Source organism: Leptosomus discolor, chromosome 8 (assembly GCF_034619465.1).
Source record: "Leptosomus discolor isolate bLepDis1 chromosome 8, bLepDis1.hap2, whole genome shotgun sequence".
NCBI lineage: Eukaryota > Metazoa > Chordata > Aves > Leptosomiformes > Leptosomidae > Leptosomus > Leptosomus discolor.
In genome coordinates, this window is record NC_141398.1 from 15,015,093 (window position 1) to 15,038,079 (window position 22,987).

Sequence of the window (22,987 nt, forward strand, 5' to 3'; positions counted from 1 at the left end):
TATTTTGGGATAAATTTATGAGTGATTTCTGTGCTTTACAGTAAGACTTTTCTCAGGATTACAGACCATATCTTGCATTTGTGTATGAGTGTAAGAATTTAAAAATCCCTGCATGTATATGAGATGGTCACCTCTGACACACAGTTCCATGATTCAGAATTCCTCAGTGCAAGTCTTTTTCAGTCAGTAAGTAGCAACACATGAAGGTGAACACCATGAACACAAAAAGCCTCTCCTGAACATTTTCAATGCTGTGCAGACTTAAAAAGCAGACAATCATATTCTCCAGGGATATTGTTTACCCAGCTCACTCTCAAAAGCTGTTGCTGTGATATAATGGCTATTAATTTAGCTCATTTATTCATTTACCCAGGTATCCTTTACATTTACCTGGGCTTATCATATCTGTGGAGTGGAGGTTACCTCAAATACTTTGTTTATCTAACTCGGTGAAAGAGATCAGAAATGCCAGATGGACTTCCAACACCGACAGGAAGGTCACTTCGGAGGATGTGTTGGCAGTAACACGTGGATTGCACATGTACCTCTACAGGCTCTTACATTCCAGGAGTGAATGCTTTTGTGTCTGTCTTCATTCTTGATATTTGTTGCTGGAAATGCCTTTCCTCTGAATATCTTTTAAAAAGTCAGTGATGTTGTCTTTTTGGAGAATGAAAGGAGGCAGATGGTGAATACTCATAGCTGCCCAGTGAGATTCTAGTGAGTTTTGGGACAAGCAGGCAAAGGAGGGAGAGATGAACGAATAACCTGTTGAAAAAGGTGTGTGTTTGCAGGTTTACAAAGAATATGCTAAATAAAAATCCATTTGATCCTAGCAAGGAGACTGTGTCCCATGCTATAAAGGAAATCAATGATGCCTACCGAGCTCATCTAGGTAAATAACTCTCTTAAGAGTTCTGGGTCTAGAGGCTGGCCTAATCCTGAGTGTATCAGCAGGACACATAAACCCTAAAATTTTAATGCCATCTGTAACGATCTCTCTGCACACCTGCAGAGGAAGGCAAAAAAAGACCAGTAGAGGACAAATGATGCATCAAGGGGAATAAAATAAAATCTTTCCCAACTCCAGTGGAAGCCCTGAGGCATGGAATTATTATAAGTATATTGCAAATTGACAGTGATCTAATCTATTTTCTCACACATTTGGGGATACTGACACATCAGATGCCCAGGGACTCATAAGATAAGCTTAAATTTCTATCTTCAGGCATTTTCCTATTCTATTGTGTTGTACAATTATGTCCATAAGTTTTTTGGGCTCCATCCTACAAGATTGAAAGCTACTGCTTCCAGTGCTCGGACAGCATTCAAGCCCTTCATTCATCAGATAGCTGGAAGCTTTTAGATTTCCAGTCCAAATGTATTCAGGGTTACTCACTGTACAGCCATTTGATCATGTGATGAAGTCAATATCCCTCTCTGACATTTACTTCTCAAATATATTTATAAAGTGTTACGATACCGCCCTTCAGTCTTTGCTGGGCTATACTAAACAAGACAAGATCATCTAATTCTCCTAAGATTATGTGTGTTTCATTCCCCTAGCCATCCTAGAAATGCTTCTTTGCACTTGTTCAATTTAAGTAACATTTTCTAACACACTCGGGCCTTAAAATTCTTCTGCATTTAAGTAGAAGCAAACAGTACACATCTGAGCTTTTTGCTGAGCCCCAGGTAACTCCTTTTTTTGCAAACTCAGTAAAAATCAGAAAATCATTGGCCAATATTATCCTGCTAGAAAAAAACCACCACCTTCCTGGTAGCCCCAAAAAACACCAGACTGGTATTGCAGTAGGAGTTCAGAGTTTTGAATCTCCAGCTGGTGACAGATGCCTCTACTGCAAGAGGAGTCTGAGATGCCCTTTATCAGCTGCAGTCTGTTCCACGTGAGGCCGAGGGCTGCTGCTAGACCTGAGCTTTGAACACTGTCCTGTTTCACTAATTAGTGAACGTTGGCTGAGCCTGAAAGCAGCTCTCCAGCTAAATATGTAGGAGAAATATCTGCCAGAGGTCGGTCTGGTTTTCATACCCAGATGTCCTTTTACTTCCCTGATTCTGGAGTCATTGCATCACTCTGGGATGTCTTTATGTGCCATAAGTGGATTAAGCAGTCCTGCTCCAAGGCAAGGATAGGAGTGTCGTGTCTGGGAGACTGCAGGCTAGTTCAATTTGACTCCTGCGCCTGGCAAACTGGTGAGAATGTATAATGATGAACAGAGTTCATAGGCATGTTTCTACTATGTAAGGTACTATGGAAGAAGTATTGATGAGGAATCCATAAAGGGAGATCACAGACCGAATTTGTTCAGAGTTTTTTGTCAGCCAATGATGATGTGGATAAGGACAGTCTAGATGATACAGGAGTCGTCTCCCCTGCAAGCTGTTTTAGTCCCTGTTTTGCTTCAAGGCCCTAGACTTGCAGCCATCCAGAGTCTATCATGGACTAACCAACTAATTCCCTTGCTGAGGAAGCCCGGATACGAAAAAGAGGAGTTCACTACAGCACTTCAGCTTTTTCACCCGCAGACAGTATGGACACAGATTGTACCAGATTTCACTACTTCCAGCATGATCAGAGCAGTCCCCTGTCACAGCAGAACACCATTTGGCTGAGCACACCTAATGCACTGTCCATGTCACTGAAACAGCTTTCTCATCACTTCCATCATTGATCTCGTACTGTTTCACAAAACAAGCATGCAAGGCCATGGAGGGGCGGCTTGGCTCTGGTCTCCCTTTGCAGAGACCTTGCTCCTTTGTTTGGCTTCACTGCTGGGTAGAGACCTCAGCAGTTATACGAGACAGGTAAATAAATTTCACGATGTTAAATTTATGATAGCGGCTCCTGCTGCCAACTGTCACAGGAACATCATGCAGAGAACTTTCAGTTTAAAACATTAGTGCAGCCAACACAAAGGCTCGAGTTGCTAATTGGCATTCTGGTTCAGTTCAGCATATGAGCCCCACCATCCTGTCTTGCGCTAGATATTCAACCAGTGACAGCCCCTTGAACGCCTTGTTCTGCATGACCGACCACCAGGACTGAGGCTGCAGGTGAAGTTTCTGTGACTTCAAGCTTTTGCACCAGAGCAGGAGCAGCCTCCTGACCTGTCCCATCATGTTAGCCTGGCAAAGAGACTACATTTCACATCATGTGCCTTGCAGGTAGCTTTCAAGAAACCCCAGAATTTTCCCTGGAGATCTTTACCAAAGCGCAGCAGTCCTTCTCCAGCATAGGCCAGTCTTCAGCCCCACAGAAGACTGTTTTAGGCCACTCTGGGGGAAGGGGCTGTTTGCTTGGGAAGGACGTTATGGAATATAAAGCTGCTATAAGCACGCGCTGCCCGTTTCTTCACATCCTCTGCACAATGGATGTAATGCGCGTTGGGCCTTGCCTTCACTACTCCCCAATTCAAAGCATTTATTGCATTTTTTTTTTCTTTTTCAGTGTCTGAGGTAGAGAGGGCTCTGGGGACAGAGATTTTCTGAATCAGCTTTTCCTTCCTGTGCTACCCAGAGTCCTGGGAGGATGGATCTACCCAGTCTGGAGGCGAGCAGGTGTAAGAGGGATGGGACATGTGTATGTGTTGTGCTGAAGAAACAAAGATTGTCACATCATTCCCAACACAAAACATACAGAAATACACACACACATATATATATGTCTAATTTTCAACCACATTTACATATCCATTTTTATAGGTATATGATTTATAGATGTGATTGTATATGTTTAGGTGGGTAGATGTATGAACAGTAAATACGGATACACGGACCCATTCATATGCAATCATGTCCTTACCCATGACCATGTGGTTTTTATGTATCTGCACTATGTATCATAGAATCATTGAATGTATTGGGTTGGAAGGGACCCCCAAAGGCCATCTAGTCCAACCCCCCTGCAGTGAGCAGGGACATCTCTAACTGGCTCAGGTTGCTCAGAGCCCCATCAAGCCTGATCTTGAATGTTTCCAGCGATGGGGCTTCCACCACCCCTCTGGGCAACCTGTGCCAGTGATCCACCACCCTCATTTTAAAGAACATTTTTGTGATGTCCAGATGTCCAACCCGTTTCTAGCTTAAACCCATTACCCCCTGCCGTATCGCTACAAACCCTCGTGAACATTTCTTCCCCTGCCTTCTTGTAGGCTCCCTTCAGGCACTGGAAGGTCGCGATGAGGTGTGTCCTCCCCCAGAGTCTCCTCCAGGCTGCATACTCGCACACCAAGCCCCGACTATGACGGTGTATCATTTTCCACCCGTGTGAGCGATGACCACACGCGCGCACACACGTACGTGTGCAACACCTACCCAAGCACCCGTCAGTCCCTCCCGCGGTGGCACCTCCAGCGCCCCGGCCCGCCACCGGCGGCGAGGTGCGGCCGCCCCTCCCCGCTGCCCCCGCCCCGCCCCGCCCCGCCGGCAGGCCCGCGCTGCCCGCGCTGCCGCAGTGCCGGAGCGGCGCGGCCGGGCGGCGGCGCTGCGGGACGGGCCCCCGCCGCCTGCCGGCCGCCGCCCCGCCCCCGCCCCGCCGGGGCTCGCAACAGCGGTGCCGCCAGGCGCGTAGGCAGCGCGGGGGGCGCGGAGCGGCGGGGGCTGCGGCGGCTGCGGCACGGTTGGCCCGAGCGGCCCCTCTCCCCGCGCCGGAGCCGAACAAAGGGCCGGAGCGCGCTCCGCCGCCGCGGGAGGCAGGGGCTGCCGCTGCCGGCCTCTCCCCCCCTGCCCGGGGGGAGGTGCCCGCCGCGGCACGGGGACCGGCCCGCCGGGGATTGGCTCGGCCGGGTGCGAGCCGAGGGTGCCGGGGGAAGCCATCTGCGGCGCAGGCGATTTCGCCCCCGCTGTGCGCGGGGGGAGTGGGGGGGGGGCTCTCCCTTGCGGGTGGTTTTGGGTTTTTTTTCCCTTCCTTCCCCCCCCCCCCCTTTTTTTTTTTTAAATGCCCTTTTCACGGGATCATGGCCACGGCAGCAGCGGGGCCGTGATGTCCCCGGGAGCAGCCCCGCTGCTGCAATGCTGCCCGCAGCAGCCCTAGCGAGGGGAGGCGTTTGAGCGGCGGCCGGCGGCCGCGCACCCTCCCCGCGGCAGCGCCGCCGCCTTTCTCCCCCCGCCGCCCGCGCCCCGTGCGCCCAGACCGGCGGCAGAGGGGCCCCGCCGCCCGCCCAGCGCCGTCCCCCCTGCCCGCCAACAGCAAATCCGCCGAGCAGGGCTTTACATTAATAATAATAATACTACTACTAAAACCCCACCAACCCATAAAGGCGAGAGGGAGAGCAGAGCCGCGCACAACATGGCCACTCTGCTGCGGAAAATCGGGCTGATCCGGCTGCACAACCGGGACACGGAGGACCCCAAGCACCACCACCACCACCACCGCAGCAGCAGCAGCCAGCAGGGCTCCTCGCTCAGGGGCAGGGGCAACCAGAAGAACAGCAGCAACAAGCCGCAGCCGCAGGGCCCCCCCGGGGGCGGCGGCGGCTGCAGCAGCAGCAGCAGCGAGAGCAGCCCCGGGGGCCACAAGAACAAGAAGGCGCCGGAGCTCGCCAAGCAGCCCCCGCAGCCGCGCTCGGGCGGCGGTAGGGAGAAGCCGCGGGAGGCGGCCAGGGAGCCCGGCGCCGGTAAGGAGGCGGCGCAGCGGCCCGGCCCCGGCCCCGGCCCCGGCTCCGGCTCCGGGTGCGGGTCGGGACCGGCGCCGCTGGTGCCGCTGCCGTCGGGGTCGGGGCCGCTGGCGCCGGCGGGCCGGCAGCAGCACTGCACGCAGGTGCGGACCCGGCGGCTGATGAAGGAGCTGCAGGACATCGCCCGGCTCAGCGACCGCTTCATCTCGGTGGAGCTGGTGGACGAGAGCCTCTTCGACTGGAACGTGAAGCTGCATCAGGTGGACAAGGACTCGGTGCTGTGGCAGGATATGAAGGAGACCAACACGGAGTACATCCTGCTCAACCTAACCTTCCCCGACAACTTCCCCTTCTCGCCGCCCTTCATGAGGGTGCTCAGCCCCCGGCTGGAGAACGGCTACGTCCTCGACGGCGGAGCCATCTGCATGGAGCTGCTCACCCCCCGCGGCTGGTCCAGCGCCTACACCGTGGAGGCCGTCATGAGGCAGTTTGCGGCCAGTTTGGTCAAGGGGCAGGTAGGGGGTCCCCGGGCTCTCTCTCTGCCTGCGTGTGGCGGGGGGTCGGGTGTGTGTCCGTGCGCGTTTTTGGATGGGAGCCCCAAAGGGCAGCGGGTCAGGCCGTGCCTGTGGCTGACCTTGGCCAGGCCTGGGTGACGGGTCTCCCCCGAGGACCTGGTGTCGCTGATGTGGAGGAGGAGGGGACACACGAGTTTTGCTCTGGGGTCCCTTCTCGGGCAGGTGCAGCGGTGGTACGGGGTGACTTGGAGGGGCAAGGAGCACACGCATCCATCGTGTCCTCTGGCATGTCTTTTGTCCCTCTGCTTGGCTCCGCTGCGTGTGGCACCGAGACAGCGTACCCGTTGCCCCCGAGGGGCACCTCCCTCTCCCCAAAGCCCAAGGGGCTCTTCAGGCTCCAGTGGGGTTTGGGATTCGAGTCCTCCACCTCCTGCCCTTCACCAACTGGCCGGCCATACTGGCTGGTCTCCTGCGTGAAGTGCTGCCGCTGGCGTAGGGCGCGACGCCAGAGCTGCTGCCCGCGGGTCTGCCTTTGTCTGGTGGCACTGTCCTGCACAGAACCCCTCGGGGGAGAAGAGGCCACCCCGGGTTTGGGGCTTGGCGCACAGGGCGGAGGTGTGGCGCGGGGTCACACCTGGAACAGCAGTTCTGAGCTGCCAGCGAAGTTGTGCCAGTTTAAAGTCTCCCTGCCTGAAAGGAACGAGTAATTTTGGGTATGTACTGCAGATGCAGCAGCTAGACAGTTCCTGCCAGCTCTCCTCTCCGGAGGAGGTGCCTGGTTTACCCGCAGAGGATCTCATCTGAGCTGAATCAATGCGCTTTATGCTTTTTTTTTTTCCTCTCTCCTGCAGAATATCCTTAGAAGAGAAGTATTTCATAAGCCGTTTTTAATAAATAGGTAGATATTGCTGGTGAAACTCATAGCCAGCCCTGCTATATGGTTATTGTAGTAGGCGAGATATACACATGGCCGTGACAGGGTGATTTTCCTGTTCACTTCGTGAATGCCCTTGAACCCAGGGTACATGTACAGCTCTGCGTCTGTCAGTAAATGATGCTAAGTAACTTCTTAAATTCGTATCTTGGCAAGGAGGGGGGGAAAGAGTAAATAATATATTTTTCATTTGCTTAAAAATGAGGTTGCTCTTCTGTGCCTTTGTGGAACTGCTTGCATGAGCAAAAGTAAAGGCTTGGTTTCTCTTAAGACTGAAAATTAATTTTGATTATTTAACGGACTTTTTTGTTAAGTGGCTTTTCCTCATTTTTCTCTGTTTGATTTGGGCCTACTGCACCTTTTAAAAATCAGATAGTATTTTTCTCTGCACTTTATATGAAGAGGTCAAGTTTCATAGGTCACCTTGGGATATAAAAAACATCTACCAGAAAAAAAAAGAGCCTTAGTTTACATTGAGCCCGGGGTATCTTGACGTTCTGTAACTACTCTCACCTCGTCTTGCTATTTCTTAACCCACCTCTTTTTATAGAGATTATAGTTCTTATTATTTTAAACAAGGATTTAGAAGTACAGTGCTAAATTCTCTCAGTTTTCTTAACAATTCAGTATCTTTCTGCAGTATTGAATGTAAAAGGGTTAAATTAAGATTTACTGGGATCATAAAATGGCTCACTGAAGAAAAGCACTAAATTGTTTTATTAGTAATAAATATTAAGCTATATAATCTGACAATTTTCTCCCCTAAACCATTTAAGAGATTTACAGAAAATAGCAGTAATTTCTGATAACAGAGGATGTTTATGCGTGCATCATTAATAGACACATTTAAAATGCAAGAGTTTCAGTAACATTCTTCCAGAAGTTTACAAAGTTAATTATAAAAAAAAGAGAGTGCACGTGGGATAAAAAAAAAAGGCAGAAATAAATTGCTGCCAGTAACTTAGTAGTTAAATAGGTGTAACATGCACGTTTCAGCATTTCAGTGGAAAGGTTAATAGGTAATACTGACAGTAAATTTAATTTCTGGGCTGCAGAGGTATGGGCTGTGGGTTGCCAGCCTGTCATCGTAGCCGGGCTCCACGTCACGGGAGCCGCGTTTCTGTGATCGCACTCCCCTCGTTATGTAATCCCGACTCCATTGCATAATAGAGCTCATGGTACGGCCGGCGCTCCCCTATCCCCGTTTCATTTTACAGGTAATCTACTTTTGGCCGTACTGTTTTAAAAATCAAAATAGAGCCATCAAAACGTTGAGAGCCGAGGCGCTGCGTTTCCCAGAGCTGCGGGGCTGGTTTTGGCTAACTCTTGCCATGCTGTGGGCAGTCTCGGTGCCTGCCAGGAGCCGTCCCGAACAAACAGGGATGGCTTACACCAGGTTAATTGTGTAATTTCTGTAAGCAGCCTGCACCCTGCAATGGCAGGTAATATTCAGTATGCTCGCTATCCATCAGAAGGGCTGGAAGGGCAAGCTCCATTCTCCACCGCCGCAAAACAACCCCACGTGAGCAAATGGTGGCAGCCAGGAGGCCGAGTGGGAGACGGGGCGCTGCTGGCGCCAGTCGCTAACTGGGACCTTCCAGAAAAATGTCACTGTTTCGCGGCTTCATGATTTAGCATGAAATCAGTATGAACGCTCGAGCCTGTGACGCATCCGAAAGCGTGCCTCGCTGGCGCAGGCGCCCGTGTGAGTAGGCAGGACCGAACTTCCCGCCAGCGAACGAACATTCCTCCTTTTGGCAATTTGCGTGATAAAACCAAGGTGGCTGATTTCACTCAACGTTTCTCTCGTCAGTCCCGTTTCGCTGAGCTAACTGTAACGCTGCTGTTCTCTGCTGGTTCTTCGGAGAGAAGCGCAGCGCTTCTTGGTCTGTTGTTTTGTCAGAGATAATAGTAACCGATGAACATATATAACCTATTTTTTTTGGACAAAGTGATCAAAAAGCAGATGAAACTCACACTGAAAATACATTTTCAGGCAGTCAAGATTCTTGACAAATTCAGATTTTTTTCATGGATTTCACACTTTTAGCAGAGTAAAAGAAAAATTGAGAGAAGTCGTTCTGACATCTCACGGGTGAAACATTTCGCTTGGGAGTTTTGTCCATAAGGAGACATAAGTGTGCAACACAGGAATTAGGAGGTAGCATTTTTCCATTACTTTTCAGTGTTGCTCTTGTATGCAGGGAAACGTGGGTCCAAGTTCCCAAACCTGAGCATGTCTGCCAGGGGCTGCATTTTAAAGCAGCGTGGCTGTTTCTCCAGATTTCACCAAGTGGGAACCATATGCCTCAGGTGACCTTGCTTCAGAGATGCCCTGTCTTATGAGATCCATGCCCTTGCTTCCTGTCACAAACCTAGTATTGCATTTTTAGATATTTTTTGCCTGGGAAAAAAATGTTTAAAATGGAAGAGAGACAATTTCTGTTTGAATGAAACAATTCAGCAGTCTCAAACTACGCTTTTTGGGTTGGGTTTTTTTTTCAGTTTTCAAGGGGAAAAAAAAGTTAATTAACAAACAAGTTGGGGTTTGTTTGGTTGGTTGCTTCAGCTATTCAGCTGAGAAAATCAATTATTCACACAGCTCTAGTCAGTATCTTGAGGGGAATTCTCAGTACATCAAAGGCCTAAGACTGTTTATCTGTCTGGGATCCAGAATCTTATTTTAAAAAAAACTTGGTGGTGTCCTTAACTCAACTGTAGCCTTGGTTGTGAGGGGATGACTTTGTACTTGCTTCCTGCACAGTCAGCTGCTCACTGGCTCCCGTCATCATGGGCGAAAGCTTGGCCCTGCCAAACCAGCGAAATGGTAGCCATGAGCCGCTGCAGAGCAGTGGTGGCAGCCAAGGAGGTGGGGTGATGCTAACAAAATAATTTAAATACCAGTTGTTTGTTGTCCTGAAGGCGACTGTTCAACATGCTTGTCTGTCTGTCTGTCCACGCTGTGGAATGGCCCATTGAGCTTTATTCCTTCCTAGCAGCACCCTTTGAAAGGGTTTGTTGGTAATTGGGGAGAGGGATTTAAAAATGAGTCTGTTGCTCTCTGCTTCCTGGTAACAGTGCCATTGTCTCGTGATAACAACTGAAGGACGGGAAGGGGGCACAGTGCCGGTCATGCGGGAGTGATGAAGCAGCGGGAGGTTCGTTGTGGCTCTCCTTGAGTAACGCACACAGCTGAGGCCAGCGCCCGCGTGTCGCGGAGGAGTCCTCTCTCCTCTGAAAACATGGCAGATGATACGGTCCCAAATGAAAAGGAGCAGACTTTGTCCGAAAGAGGAAGAGAATTTTCTGTCCTCTGATTTCTCACTGGGGAGGAATGATGTGACGCTGGTTTGGTGGAAGTTTAAAAGAGGACAAAGCTGTATATGCCAATGTCCAAGTAATGCATCAGGAGTATTTTTAAGTTTTTTTATTGAGAACAACTAACACAGCTGCGCCTCGTGCCTTGAGGACTTCAGGCTTAAGTTTGCAGAAGTGCTGACCAGTAGCTGCCTTGTCCTCCTTTTTGTGAGTCCCTTGTATTCTTTGTGGAGGCTGGTGACAGGACTGCCAGCCAAAGGCAGCTGTCAGGTAACGGGCGACTCTGCAGATTATGTCATGGAAAAAGTTCTTCATTTTGAGGAAAATACTCCCTTATTCTTCCAGTGAATAGAAGGAGCATAAAAATTTTGTCAGGACATACTAAAATAGGAATGGGGAACCCCTAGTTATGAGTATTCTTGCTGTGATGGACTTCTGTATGATTATTTAAACACAAATAAAAAGATAATTTGTAATTAAGATTTAATTTTCTGTTGGAAAATTTCCTGAACTCAAATAAAAGTTGTAGTACTTTCATCCCTCGACTTGTAATGTTAGTACTACCTCAGTGGAATCCCATTAGTTTGCTTCAAGAGGGATGTGCCTTGTGTGACTATTGGATTGATTTGTCTTTCCGTTTTAAAGATACGAGTATCCCAGCGGAATTCTACCAGATTGAAACAGGAGAAATGGTCTTATTTTATGAAAAACAGATACAGAAGGTAGCTGTTAGTCATAGTCTAAATTACTCCCTCTTCATCCTTTCAAACAAAAGTATGAGCGAGAGATAGCAGATGGGACTTGCATGGTGTCCAGGAGGTCAGCAGACTCCAGGTCTTTCAAGTATGTATAGCAGAAATTAATTGCAAATCCATGGGTTTTGATACTCCGGATGCCAGGTTTGAGGACTGTAGCCATGAATGAATCAGCTAATCTCAAAGGCTGCAGAAATGTATAGAGAAAACAGTGGTCGCTGAATCTTTTGGAGCCATTGTATCGTATTAGGGCCTTGAAAAAAACTCCGGCTTGCTTTTTGCTTTCGATTAGTTGCCTGAGCAAATGATGCCAGTTATCGTCAAGGGAAGAAATAGTGCTTTAGATCCACAGTTGAAAAACGCATCGACTCATATACAGAGTCTCCTTACGACAGAGGAGACAAAGGTGTATTAATGGGCTTGTTCCTCATGAAGAGTTTTAAATGCTGGGACAAAGAGGCAATTTTGTTTAGCTACAGAAGAGAAACAGATATATTTGCCTTCTACTAAGATTTCTCTTTTATTGTTGAGACACCTAGGATTTTCAAGCTGAAGTTTAAGTGGGAGCATATATATTTGCTATGTTGAGGTGCTGGGGCTGATGAATGGGCTGGAAAAAATACTGTTCATTTGTACTCTGATATATTGCTGTTCTGACTATCCGCTATTATTATGCAAATATATTCTACTGAGGGGAATGAAGACACAGGGATTGCAACTCATTGAAGTAGGAGGCTGTTTTAATTCTTTTAAAAAGCAGGGGGAACATAATCTCCATTTTACCCCTTCAAAGCATAAAAAGGAAAATTTTAAAATACTTTGTTATCATCCTTAGCATTAAAATAGTCATCAAATAAGTTAAATCGCTAAATTGAAACAAATCACGGATTTTAAAACATGCTTTTATGGCAAGTAGAACTAATTCTTCGTGGCAATACTTGGCTGATCTCCTAAATAGAAATTTAAAAGAATTGCCATTCTGTATCATAAGAAAGTTGAATTTGCTCAAAAGAGCAAGAATCTTCTTCCCTGAATTATAAAAGGAAGTCCTCTATTTCTTCAGTGAAAGTGTTCAGATAGAGAGCACTGTCTAGCATTTGGGTGTTTTGTCAGCTACTTTGTTGAAGAATTGTATTTTTTCAAATGCAGAAAGCCTTGTCCTGAGGGGTGGTGGTGTGTCCTCCTGGAGGGGTAACCCGAATAACCCACTTTCTATTGTGAAGAAGATTTACTCTTCCTTATACAGGCTGGCCTTGAAAATATGCAGATTTCCTAGCATCTACACAATGCCCAGGGGTTTCCATGCATGACCGGAGACTTGCAGATCAAAGATTTGTAACTCCACAGTAATTCTGGTCCTGATAATTGCAGGAGTCTTGTTGCCAAGTGTGATCCAAGGCACGTCCCCCAAGTGGGCATCTCCTCTCACAAAGTGGGATGCTGGTCAAGTAATGTACTATTAGCTGCGTTTCTTTTTCCCATCTGAGCTCCTTTGGGCTGACAAGAGTCAGTGAAGATCTCTTCTTTTCCTTGACGTATTCAGTCCTTCACATGCAGCTTCCAGTTGACAAATTATCTTCTCCTGTAACTGTCAAAAAAGGTAATGCTGACATTAGGCGCGAAGGGAGATGGGAGGATGGAAGGATTGCCAGGTGCAATTACTCTGCAGTTAAACAGGGAGAACTTCAGGGGCTGCGGTGATTATGCTGTCTGAATGGCTCAAAATATGTCTTAAATTTAATGTGCGCAGGTTCCAGTTGTCTCACCTGTAAACAGACCACCAGGTTTCTGCTGAATATCATTGTATTTTGAAAGGCGTGCGGCTTGGGGCTGGACTGAGTTGTACTCCATAGAGTCGTTTGTAGGGGGTGCTGAGCACACCACACTTACGACATTCATGTGATTCCTCTTCTGAAACAGGATCAAGGTGCCAGTCTGATTTGCCCCATTCCAGTTAAAAGTCAAACTGAGGAGTGGTACGTCAAGTACGCCTGTCCTGAGCCATGTGTGGCAGATACGTGCCTGCCTCGTGCACGTGCAGAGTCTGTCCTTGGAAAATGTCTTTTTGTCTGCTTCATGATTTTGTGCACGTTGTTAAAATCGATGATCCTTATTGATTTAGTCCTCTTCTGCGCAGGCTCTCCAGAACCCCTGGAACCTCTGCAGTGACTCCTAGGTAGATTTACAAGTCAGTCACAATCCCAAATCGGCATTCAAAGATGAGTGAAAATAAACTGAGAAAAGAAGAGTTGTGAAATGGCACAGAGCTCAAATGCTTCTCGTAGTCAGGCTTTATGAGCTGTGGAATGGCTAGATATTTCTCTTGTTTCTGGCTTTGTGTTACCGTTTTACAAATGGTAACAAACCCCCAGCTACAGTAAGAAGTGTAGGGCTTATTTCCGTAACACGTGCCCATAAAAGACCCTAAAGCATCAAAGAAGAAATTGATGTTACTAATTTTTCAAAATTTCTATTATTTTCTATAAATGTCAAATCTTCTATGAATTTAACAAGTATTTCTATTAAAAATGCACCTAGTATTGAAGTGTTCTATAGTTATTGGCAGGGAGGAGGATATTTCACAGAGCACTTAGGCTGAGCAGAGGTGATCCAAGTTTGATTTCCAGGTTTTGCTGCTGACTTCATGTGCAGTCATGGGCAAGTCATGTAACTTCACTATATTCCTCTTTCCCACCTATGAAGTACAGATAATCTTCTTTCCAAAGGTCATTGGAGGATATGTACTTAAAGCACTCAGAAGTGGGGGCTTTATGAGTAGATGTCGATGTGCATCAGTATGAAACATATCATAGGCAAGAGATGGACTCATTTGTATAAATAGCAGGGGGAGAAGTGTATCAGCTTGTGACTCTAATCTTACCAAATTCGGTCTTAATTCGATCAAATGTGGTAGTCTGCTTTTTACTTTGGTTTCTTTTTTTTTGCATGGTGAAACTTTGGGAAATGTGGAGATAGACATTGTTGTCTGGACTGTAGCTTCTTTGTCTTTACAACCCGTCATAAATGATGGTTTGCTTTGCTTTGGTTGAGCTTACACCCATGGCTGTGTTTAACCTGGGTAACTTCAGGTTCCTGATGTGGAGGACCTGCGGGCTGATGCAAAGAGGGGCTGTCATGCTGCCAGCCTTTTCACCTGGACTTGCCCTCAGTAACTGTGCTGATTCCACAGAGAGGTAGTCCAGGGAGCTCAGTGGAAGATTAAAAGAGAAAACGTCCCTTTGTCATCTAGACTAGCAGGTGCCCATTTGATGGCAGGGGACAGGGACCATCTCTTTTGACAGAAACCCACCGTATTGTAAGATGGCACGTTCAGCCCTGGAGGTGCTGGAGGCACCTTTCAAGAATGTGGTCAGTTACCAACATTTTCTGTTCTTTTGCCAGTGCAGAGTTTGTCCCACCCATAAAATTCAGGAAGGGGATTTCTTAACGCTCATCAGTACTGAAATCATGCTGCTGAGTCTAGGGAAAGGCAAGGAGGAGCAGCGCAGTGCTCTGTAGCTGTCTAACAGGGATTGGGGCTCCAAGTGTTTGTCTTGATTAAGAGCTACTTGCACACAGAGGAGTGAGTGTTAATAATTACTCAGGTGGAACTTGGATTTCTTTTTCCTGGACAAAGAACAGTCGCAGTCCCAGAAGGAGCAATTTATAGGATGCTTTAAAGCGGGAACTTGCTAAGTTTTCACTTCTTTCTATGGATTGTTCTTAAAAAGGGGACCAAAAAAGGTGTGGAAATACTGCTTCAGAAATTACACATTTGCAGGAAAACATCACATTTTTAATTCACTTATGCTGCAACATTAGCAGTATTTGTCTGCATCATTTTCTATACAGCTTTGTTTTAGCTATAGCTAATAATTATATATAGTGCAATATAAATTGTGTGCAGTTTTTGAGACATGATTAACTGTGCCTTATCAGTACATGAAGGAAAAAAATGATAAAATATGTAATTGGTAGGAGAGACTGTGTATATTTCACTGTAACATGATGTTGTGACACATTGCAATCATTGCACTGAGAGCGTGACAGTAGCTCACTTTAGTATTGCTCTACTTTTGAATGCTTCTCTAAAGCCAGTGGAAATACTTTTCTCTGAAAACTTGTTTAAATATTCTACAATAAAACTGGTCAGTCTTAAGCACTCTATTCCTCTGTTGCTTATTGGAAAAGACTTGAATATGTTTGCATAGTGTGCAGCTCTGAACAGTTGAGGCGCAAAGCCATTAGTTGCTGGCACATTAGTGGAACGTGTTATGTACTGGAGACTCATAGTATGCTCCAGCTCTTAGAAAATCCAGAGGGTTTGCATCATCCACAGAGAAGCGTGGGACAACAGACTTGCAAAATGGGCATATCCTGGTGGGTCTCCTTCCTGTCCTTGGAGGGATCACCACAGATGCAGTGTGTGGCACAGTAACTTTCTGCAGTCTTTTGTGTACCTCTCTAAGCCTTTGCTTGTTTTCTGTCTCTTGACATTTACCTAGCAGTGGGTCGCTAGAGCCTGCTGTAGGCATCTCTTAAGGGGTGAAGGGAGAAAATGAGATTGTACCCATGCACCCTTACGCTGGCTTAAATGACGGGCCACATTTAGCCTGGTTTGTGGAAGGCAAGTGTGATTTGCCCTTGGAAGACCAACCTTGAGTTATTTGCATATCCAGGGTTGATGAAGGGCATACGGGGCTGAGGAGTTTGCATTAAGGCTAGTGCTAGCAACGTGAGGGCTTGCCTGCTTCTGAGTCTCTTAGCTGTGTACGGCTTGCATGAATACAACTTTTTGTTAACCAGGCCAGGAGGAGAAGTCTGGATATTCCTGAAGGGCTTGCTGTGGCATCTCAGAGATGTGTAGCACAGGGGCTTACGCTGTTTCCAGAATAACCTCAATCCTGTAAGGGCTGATGACTGCGTACAATAAATCTCTGAAAATTTGGGACCTAGTAACACAGGGACTTGCAGCAGGAGAGGACTGAGCACAACCTTGAAGGATTCAGGACCTGGCTACACATTGCCACCAGTCCGGCTCCAGGTATCTAAGTTGGACTTAGAGGCCTCTGTAGGTCTTTTGCAGCCAGCACTTCAGTGATTATATGATCCTGTGACAGGCCGGCCACCATTATGTAGTCCTGTCCTTCCAGGTAGTGCCAGAAGTGATATGACGTGGAAGCAGACCTGATGCTGTGTGCTATGCCAAAACTGTTGGGTTTTGGTCTGTGAGCTACAATAGTGGGTTTGACGAGAAAGATAAATCCCTTCATCGCTGCCAAAGAAGTCCCCTTGAGGCCATCCTGATTTTGGAAAGAGCAGAAGAAATGTTACAACTGTTTTTCATGACACACAGGCCAGACATGGGCAGATACATGGTTGTAGTGGGATTACAGGGCTAAAGAGCTTCAAGCTTCATATTTGGTAGCTCTGTACAGGACTTAACTCTGTTAACTTCAGACCACTTCAGGACATGGTGTTGTTGGGGAAGAAAGATATGGCACATTGCTGACAATGATACTGATGGACTTTAAAGAGCTACTAGATGCCAAATTGAATATTTTTAAGGATGTGCTTCAGTGTCACGTAGTGTTCTCAAGGGGAGGACGTGCTGATGTGTTCATGATTGTGGAAAAAAGTGTAGACTACCGCAGCATCACTGAGAGTAGGAAAGCTCCCAGATTTGCTCACAGTGGTCTGTAAATGTGGATGCCAAATCACATGTGAGATTTACCTCAGGTCCTTTGCTGAATATGGCAGGAGGGAGCAGTCCCTAGGTATGGCTAGGGTCCTGAGAAGGCTACCCACAGCAGGCTGTGCTCCAGGAGGTCTTTCTTCTAGCAGTTATCAGGGTTATAGACTGGATCCTTATCAGCTGTTTGTTCAAACTTGTTAGTTTAGGCAAAGAGTAGATGAGTGGCATGCAATTGCTCACCCTGCCGCACAAATCAGGCATGGTAGGAGCACAAGTGAGTGAGGAGGCTGAGTGCAGCACACGTCCCCCTGCATTTCAGCATGGCTGTGTAAACCGGTTGGATGCTGTGGCATTACTTTCACCTTTCATATGTTTCTAGCTTGTTAAAATTATATCTTGATAAGTACATGAAGTCACAGCAGATGGCAAATTCTGAAATGTTCTCTCCAACTCTTTATTTTAATTAGGTTTTCAGATATCCCTTTATGAAAAGCACTCTGTGAGTGTCTGAAAGTATTGCAAGTATTTAAATAAGCTCTTGGTGCGACTTCTCAGAGCTAAAGTCAGCATTAATATCTTTATGAAAGGCTTTATTGGGTTTTCTCTATTGTCTTTAATCTTTTGTGGAATGTTTTGGTCTTGTTCAGATATTGGTTCGATATCTTTTCTTGATTTGGTGCTGGATACATCAAAACATTGGCCGTGCAAATGATCTATATTCCTTACCATGGCAGTAGTGGCATGCATGGTTTAGAGATTGGTCAAAATGCAGTTGTGCGCAATTGAGCTATGGCCAGCACTGTATTTACATACTGTATTTACTGCATTTATCGTGTTTGCAGAATGCAGCACTCATAGTCTCCTGACCAGACTGAAAATGACTGCATGTTTGAGTAGCAGTCTGAAAATAAACTGAGGTCAGAACTGGTAATGGTGCCTGTTAAAATGGTTGACACTTTCCTTTATGATTGCATCCAAAATGCCATTTTTTTTGTTAAACTTGGGAAGAGTTTTGTGGGAATGGCAAAAAGCTAAAAATAATTGAGACAGTAGATACCACCCGAGTGTAGACTCAAAACCATCTGAACTGTGTTGACTGAAATTCCATCCTTCTTTCTTTTTACCTCAGGTTTACTTGAGGCACCAAAAAGGGAAACTTTCAGTCCACGAGGTTAAATTTTATCCAAATTATAAACACCTGGCAGGATGTTGGTTAATAAGAGACAGTGCTAACCATGCCACCCATAGTTTCTGTATAGACATAGAAATGTGTTGACTACAGTGAAGTAGAATTAGCAGGTCTTTGATGATGCAGTTTTACATACAACCTGCATGTGGTACCAGAACGTGTTTTAGAAGTGGATTTAATGAACATTAATAACAAAGAAATATGAGAATAAACTTACAGAGTTAAATAAACTTACATTTCATCTTATGTGGCTCCAGTAATGTTTTAGACGATGTGATGATATTCACCGCATTATTGCAACACCAAAGAATTCTTAACTTTTCTTGTTTGAAAGCAGCACATAGCTGACACTGAACATGAGCGATAGCTGTTCTCAATGCAAAGGTCCTATTTCTAGGTACAGATTAGTGTTAACACTTTGATAAAGCTGGAAAAGACATGGATCATACTGTTCTAGGTGCTGTGCAATTCAGAAAGTTATCATTATTAAATGATTAAAAAATAATATGTATAAGACAAGAGATGGCAAATAGACCTAATCCAGAAATTAAATAGTACAGTAAGTTTATATTTATTTTCAAAAGTATTTCATGGGTGAGATTTTGAGGACAGCATTTCCTGTGCTGATTTCATCTTCTGTTGCACTTTGCTTTATCTTTTCCTATGTTTCTCTGAGTATGCTTCCAGCAAAAGCTCAGATTAGGAAGAAAATACAAACCATGTTGTGTAACCACAGAAATACTCCTTCAGGATATGTAAGATATGTAGGGATATGTAAGTCAATGAGATTTTAAAAATGTTACCCAGTTTTATTTAATTATTCCTTTCATCACAACTAAAAAGGAACATTTTCTAAGAAAATTTAATAGTGGGCTTAAATCAAGTACCATTCACATGATCCTTATTTGGGAAATATTAACTGCCAAATTAGTATGGGGATGGGGAAGGTGTCTTGCTCTTTAGTCTGTCAAGGGGTATTTAAAGAGGAAATACATTGCTAGTCTGTAAATGACAACTAGGGAGAAAGGTAAGGAAAAGTATCAAAAGGTAAAATATTTATGTGAAAACCAAATGGGTATAAATTGGCTGTGAATAAATTGAGGTGGGAATTAGAGGCTGTTCCTAATCTTTAGTTAAGGTAGGCCCTGAAAGAGAAGTCCAACTGCCCAGAAAAAATGACTTACTAAAACAGGAATGGGAAACAGCTTTTTTATCTCACGTGTCCGTAGTTTTGTTATAACAGGAGCAGCGCTGAACACAAAAGCTTATCTGTGCAGCCTGTGACAGCTTTCTAGAACAAAATTATTCGTCCACACTGCAGACTGATCTTACTTATTTTAGTCTTTGAAAATAACTTTGGTACTCTGAGGACAGAGTTTGTTTTCTTTTTTCCTCTTTTTTTTTTTTTTTTTCTGTTTTTCCCCTCCATATACCTGATTGTTTTCTCAGTATTATTTGTTGCACGCAATTATGAATGACAGTTTTCAGTTTAAATTCCAAATTGACAGTAAAATATGGGAGGCAAAAGATGCAGCCTGGTGCATCATTTTCAGTAAAAGAATGGAAAAAATGAGAACATTCTAACTTGGTTCTTAATAATTGTAACACTGTAATATGGTATCTGCTCATCAAATACCATTTATTCTTAAAAAGGCTTTCAGTGCAGTCTGTCAAACAGTTATTAAAATTATTAGACTTGTGACTTTAATGAACTTCTATTTTGTGACAAATCCAATCGGTGTAAATACTTTAAAGGGTATTGCTGCTGTAGAGTGGAATAAATCTGCAGCAATATTTCTTTCTTGTGCCTGTGTTAGTTGGTAATTGACACGGACCAGCGTGAAAAATAAGGTAAGCTATTAATAACTCAGTAAATGTCTCTGTTGCCAAACAAGGATTTGAAATTATATACTGCTGTGCATTTAGAGGTAATATTTAATTGCAAAGTGATAAAGATGCAGTATGTTTAAATGTGTTTATTTTCATTTATTATCAAACTTGTCATGAAGGGGTCTTAAACAAATTGGAATTTTTTATGTAGGTTGGAAGCAAGTTGGTTTTAAGGTGCTCTTGCCTTTAAGAAGTGCCAGAGCTATTCATTTCTCACGGGTCAGATCAGGAGAAGAACAGAGTGCGTTTCATGGGATGGATATAATTTTAGTGATGCTCTGCCTTGGCAGTGGAGTGTGGGCGGTGAGATACGGGTAGCCCTGAGATGTAGCACACCGAAACACTCCGCTTTTGCGATGGTTCTCCAGGGTCCTTGACTCCGTGATACTCACACCTCCGACTATACTACGAGTGTGGCATCAAAACTGGTTCGAAACCTCTTTCTGTCTCCCCAGCCCAAGCTGGTACCTCAGCACCACTTGCAGCAGCCTGCCTCCTTCCCCACGCACAGGCGCTGACCCTGGGGGGCTGGGGGTGGGGGGCTGGGGAGCCCCTTCCTCTCCTGAAGCTGAACAGGGCTGTGGGGGACACTGACAAACCCACCTGTCCCCAGGAGCTGGTGGGAAGCGGCACCGTGCCGAGGTGCCATTTCTGCGGCGTATGGCTGCGCTCCTCGCGGTCCCTGTCTGCGTAGGGCTGCCCCCCTGCCTGTGTGGGGCAGGCACGAGGGTCTGCACTCCAAATGCTTTGTGGTAGGGGGTCCCTCCGCTTGTTTGCAGGGGTCCCCATGCAGCACAGGGGGAGGCGAGCCGTGTGGCATGACCGCAGCAGCAGCTGCTCGTCACTGCATCCAGGGCTGCATGCCAGCACAAGGGCTCGCTAGGAAGAAATAGCCTGGCAGATGTTTTTTTTTATTGATTTTTTTTTTCCTTTACTGCTTATAATTTTTAATCATCTTTAATAATTCATTTGTCTGCCCCAGTTTGGGAACTCTGCTTTCTGGTACCCGTAAGTGAATGCCTTTTGGCCTGATGCGTTGAAAAGTTAAGCTGTGGTTTCCAGCTGCGTGTTCCCGTGTTTAATGAAGGTTTTCTTTTTTGTTTGGTGCAGGGCCGTATCTGCAGAAAAGCTGGCAAATCAAAAAAGTCATTCAGTCGAAAGGAAGCTGAAGCAACATTTAAGAGTTTGGTGAAGACCCATGAAAAATATGGGTGGGTCACCCCACCCGTCTCTGATGGCTGATGTTAGCAACCTGCACTTGACAAAAATGCTGAACAAAAGTACTGTGACATCTCCTCAGTGCTGTACACCGCCCATCTTTTTCTACTTCAGCTTCAGTTACATACCATGAATGTCAAGGAGACATCTAAGTTATTTATGAACGGATGTGTTTACAGAGGGAGAGAAAAAAAAATGCTGTGTAGGATTATATTCCCAGACTGGAGAATGGTCATCATTGAAGTCACTTGAGCGGATGCTGAGATTGCGTCATTTGCCCCCATACAGCCCACATTGTCTTCAGCTTCTTTCCATGACAGCAGCACCAAACAGCAGTACTGGAAAGTCTATCCACTACTGCTCAGTTCATTTAAATGTAAATGAAACAGTTAATATTTAATAGGGAAGCAGTGCATTGCAGGTACATGTTTGCTGTGCTGTTTATCTTTGTCTCCTAGCAGGTCAACATACCTTGAAGATTTGTCTTTATGTGGAACTGTGGTCTGCTGTGACTAAATTTAGACCTCATTTGTGCTCTATATATGACCTTTTAATTCATAAATGAAACCAGAATTAAAATGCTGAAAGGTCCTAGTGTTGAAAAATTATTAAGTGGAATCACCCAACCAGTTACAATGTGCTATCTATGCTGATATTGTGATGTGCTGTTCAGAAATAAACCAGTGCAGTTAGCTGAAGGTTAGGTGGTTTTTCTAAACACATCCACGCCAGGGCTTGGAGTGGTTGGTTGGTGGCAGCAGAACCATCACCCTGCCAGTACCTTCTGCAGTAGCATGTGGCCTGTCAGTTCTTCAAAACGGCAAAACAAACAAATGGAAATGGACAAAGCAATCTTAAAAAATTATCTGCTTAATTTTAAAATGATATGCCAGTAACTGAGTAAAAATTTTCAAGGCAAATGGAACATGGTTTGTAAGATGATTTGCATGACTGGAATTTTCTTTTTTATTTTCACTCAATAAACATTGTATGTACTTAGAGCCCAGTATCTGAGAAAACCCACTGATGTATATAAATGTCCTATTATTTAATCATTAAGATTTAAGTTTTCTGGTAAACAAATTGAAAAAAACTTTCTAAGAGACTCCATAAAAGCTGAAGGTAATGTTTAGAATGGTATGAGAAAAGCATAAAAAAATGTGTATTCCAAATGGAATATCGTATTGGACACATGCTGAATAAAATCACCAGTATCGTTTCTGTTGCCTCAGGAATTCAATCATTTTGGCCAACTTTTGTATTCAAAGTAATAGGTTTTCTACTGTGAAAATCTAGGCACCTTATGTCTGTATCTGTTGTCATGATATTTTAATTGAAAGCAGGACAGTATTGATTGTAAGACTAATTTGGAGGCGGGGAAAGGTATGTGTTTGAAAACACTGTCTGTTCTGTGGCTGACACAGGACCAAACTGAAATGGTTGACCAGTTTCTGTTTGTATTACAGCAACAGTGGACACTGTACAGAGAGTTTTGGGGTTTGGAGTTTGATTTGAAACTACACACAGTGGAGAAGAACAAAAGAGTAATGAAGGACAAAGGAGTTCAAATGCAAGCAAAGAAGCAGCACGGCAGATATTTTTGCAAAAACACTGCTCAGTTTATCTATAGATGCTGTGCCGGTGTAGCTGTTTGTCAGCTAGATAGGGAGAAAAATAATCAAAGCCTTCACCAAAATGGTTACACGGGTCAGAGTCACTCAGTTTTGTGGACGGAGCTGGTTTCTTACACTTCTCACCTCCACCAGCTGCCTCTTCTCTTTCTCCTCTGACCATTTATGGTACCCACCTGGTGTGCCTTACCTCAGTTATAAATGGA

At 45.3% G+C, this 22,987-nt stretch overlaps 1 protein-coding gene across 2 annotated transcripts; it reads left to right on the plus strand.

Annotated features, from left to right (window-relative positions):
- The first annotated feature begins 5,308 nt into the window (after positions 1–5,308).
- Positions 5,309–21,174, plus strand: UBE2QL1 (ubiquitin conjugating enzyme E2 QL1). 2 transcript variants are annotated; one of them, XM_086469467.1, is made up of 3 exons: positions 5,309–5,580; positions 5,623–6,151; positions 21,043–21,174. In XM_086469467.1, exons 1-3 carry the CDS (start codon positions 5,309–5,311, stop codon positions 21,172–21,174), a joined length of 933 nt encoding a protein of 310 aa, XP_086325593.1. The 2 variants fall into 2 exon arrangements, with proteins under 2 accessions (XP_086325593.1, XP_086325592.1); XM_086469466.1 differs by having other exon boundaries at positions 5,309–6,151.
- The last annotated feature ends 1,813 nt before the right edge of the window (positions 21,175–22,987 follow it).

Coding starts and splice junctions, on each gene's coding strand:
- UBE2QL1 (XM_086469466.1), top strand. CDS start 5,309: ATGGCCACTCTGCTGCGGAAAATCGGGCTGATCCGGCTGCACAACCGG. Junction 6,152..21,042: donor CCAGTTTGGTCAAGGGGCAG/GTAGGGGGTCCC, acceptor TGTTTGGTGCAG/GGCCGTATCTGCAGAAAAGC.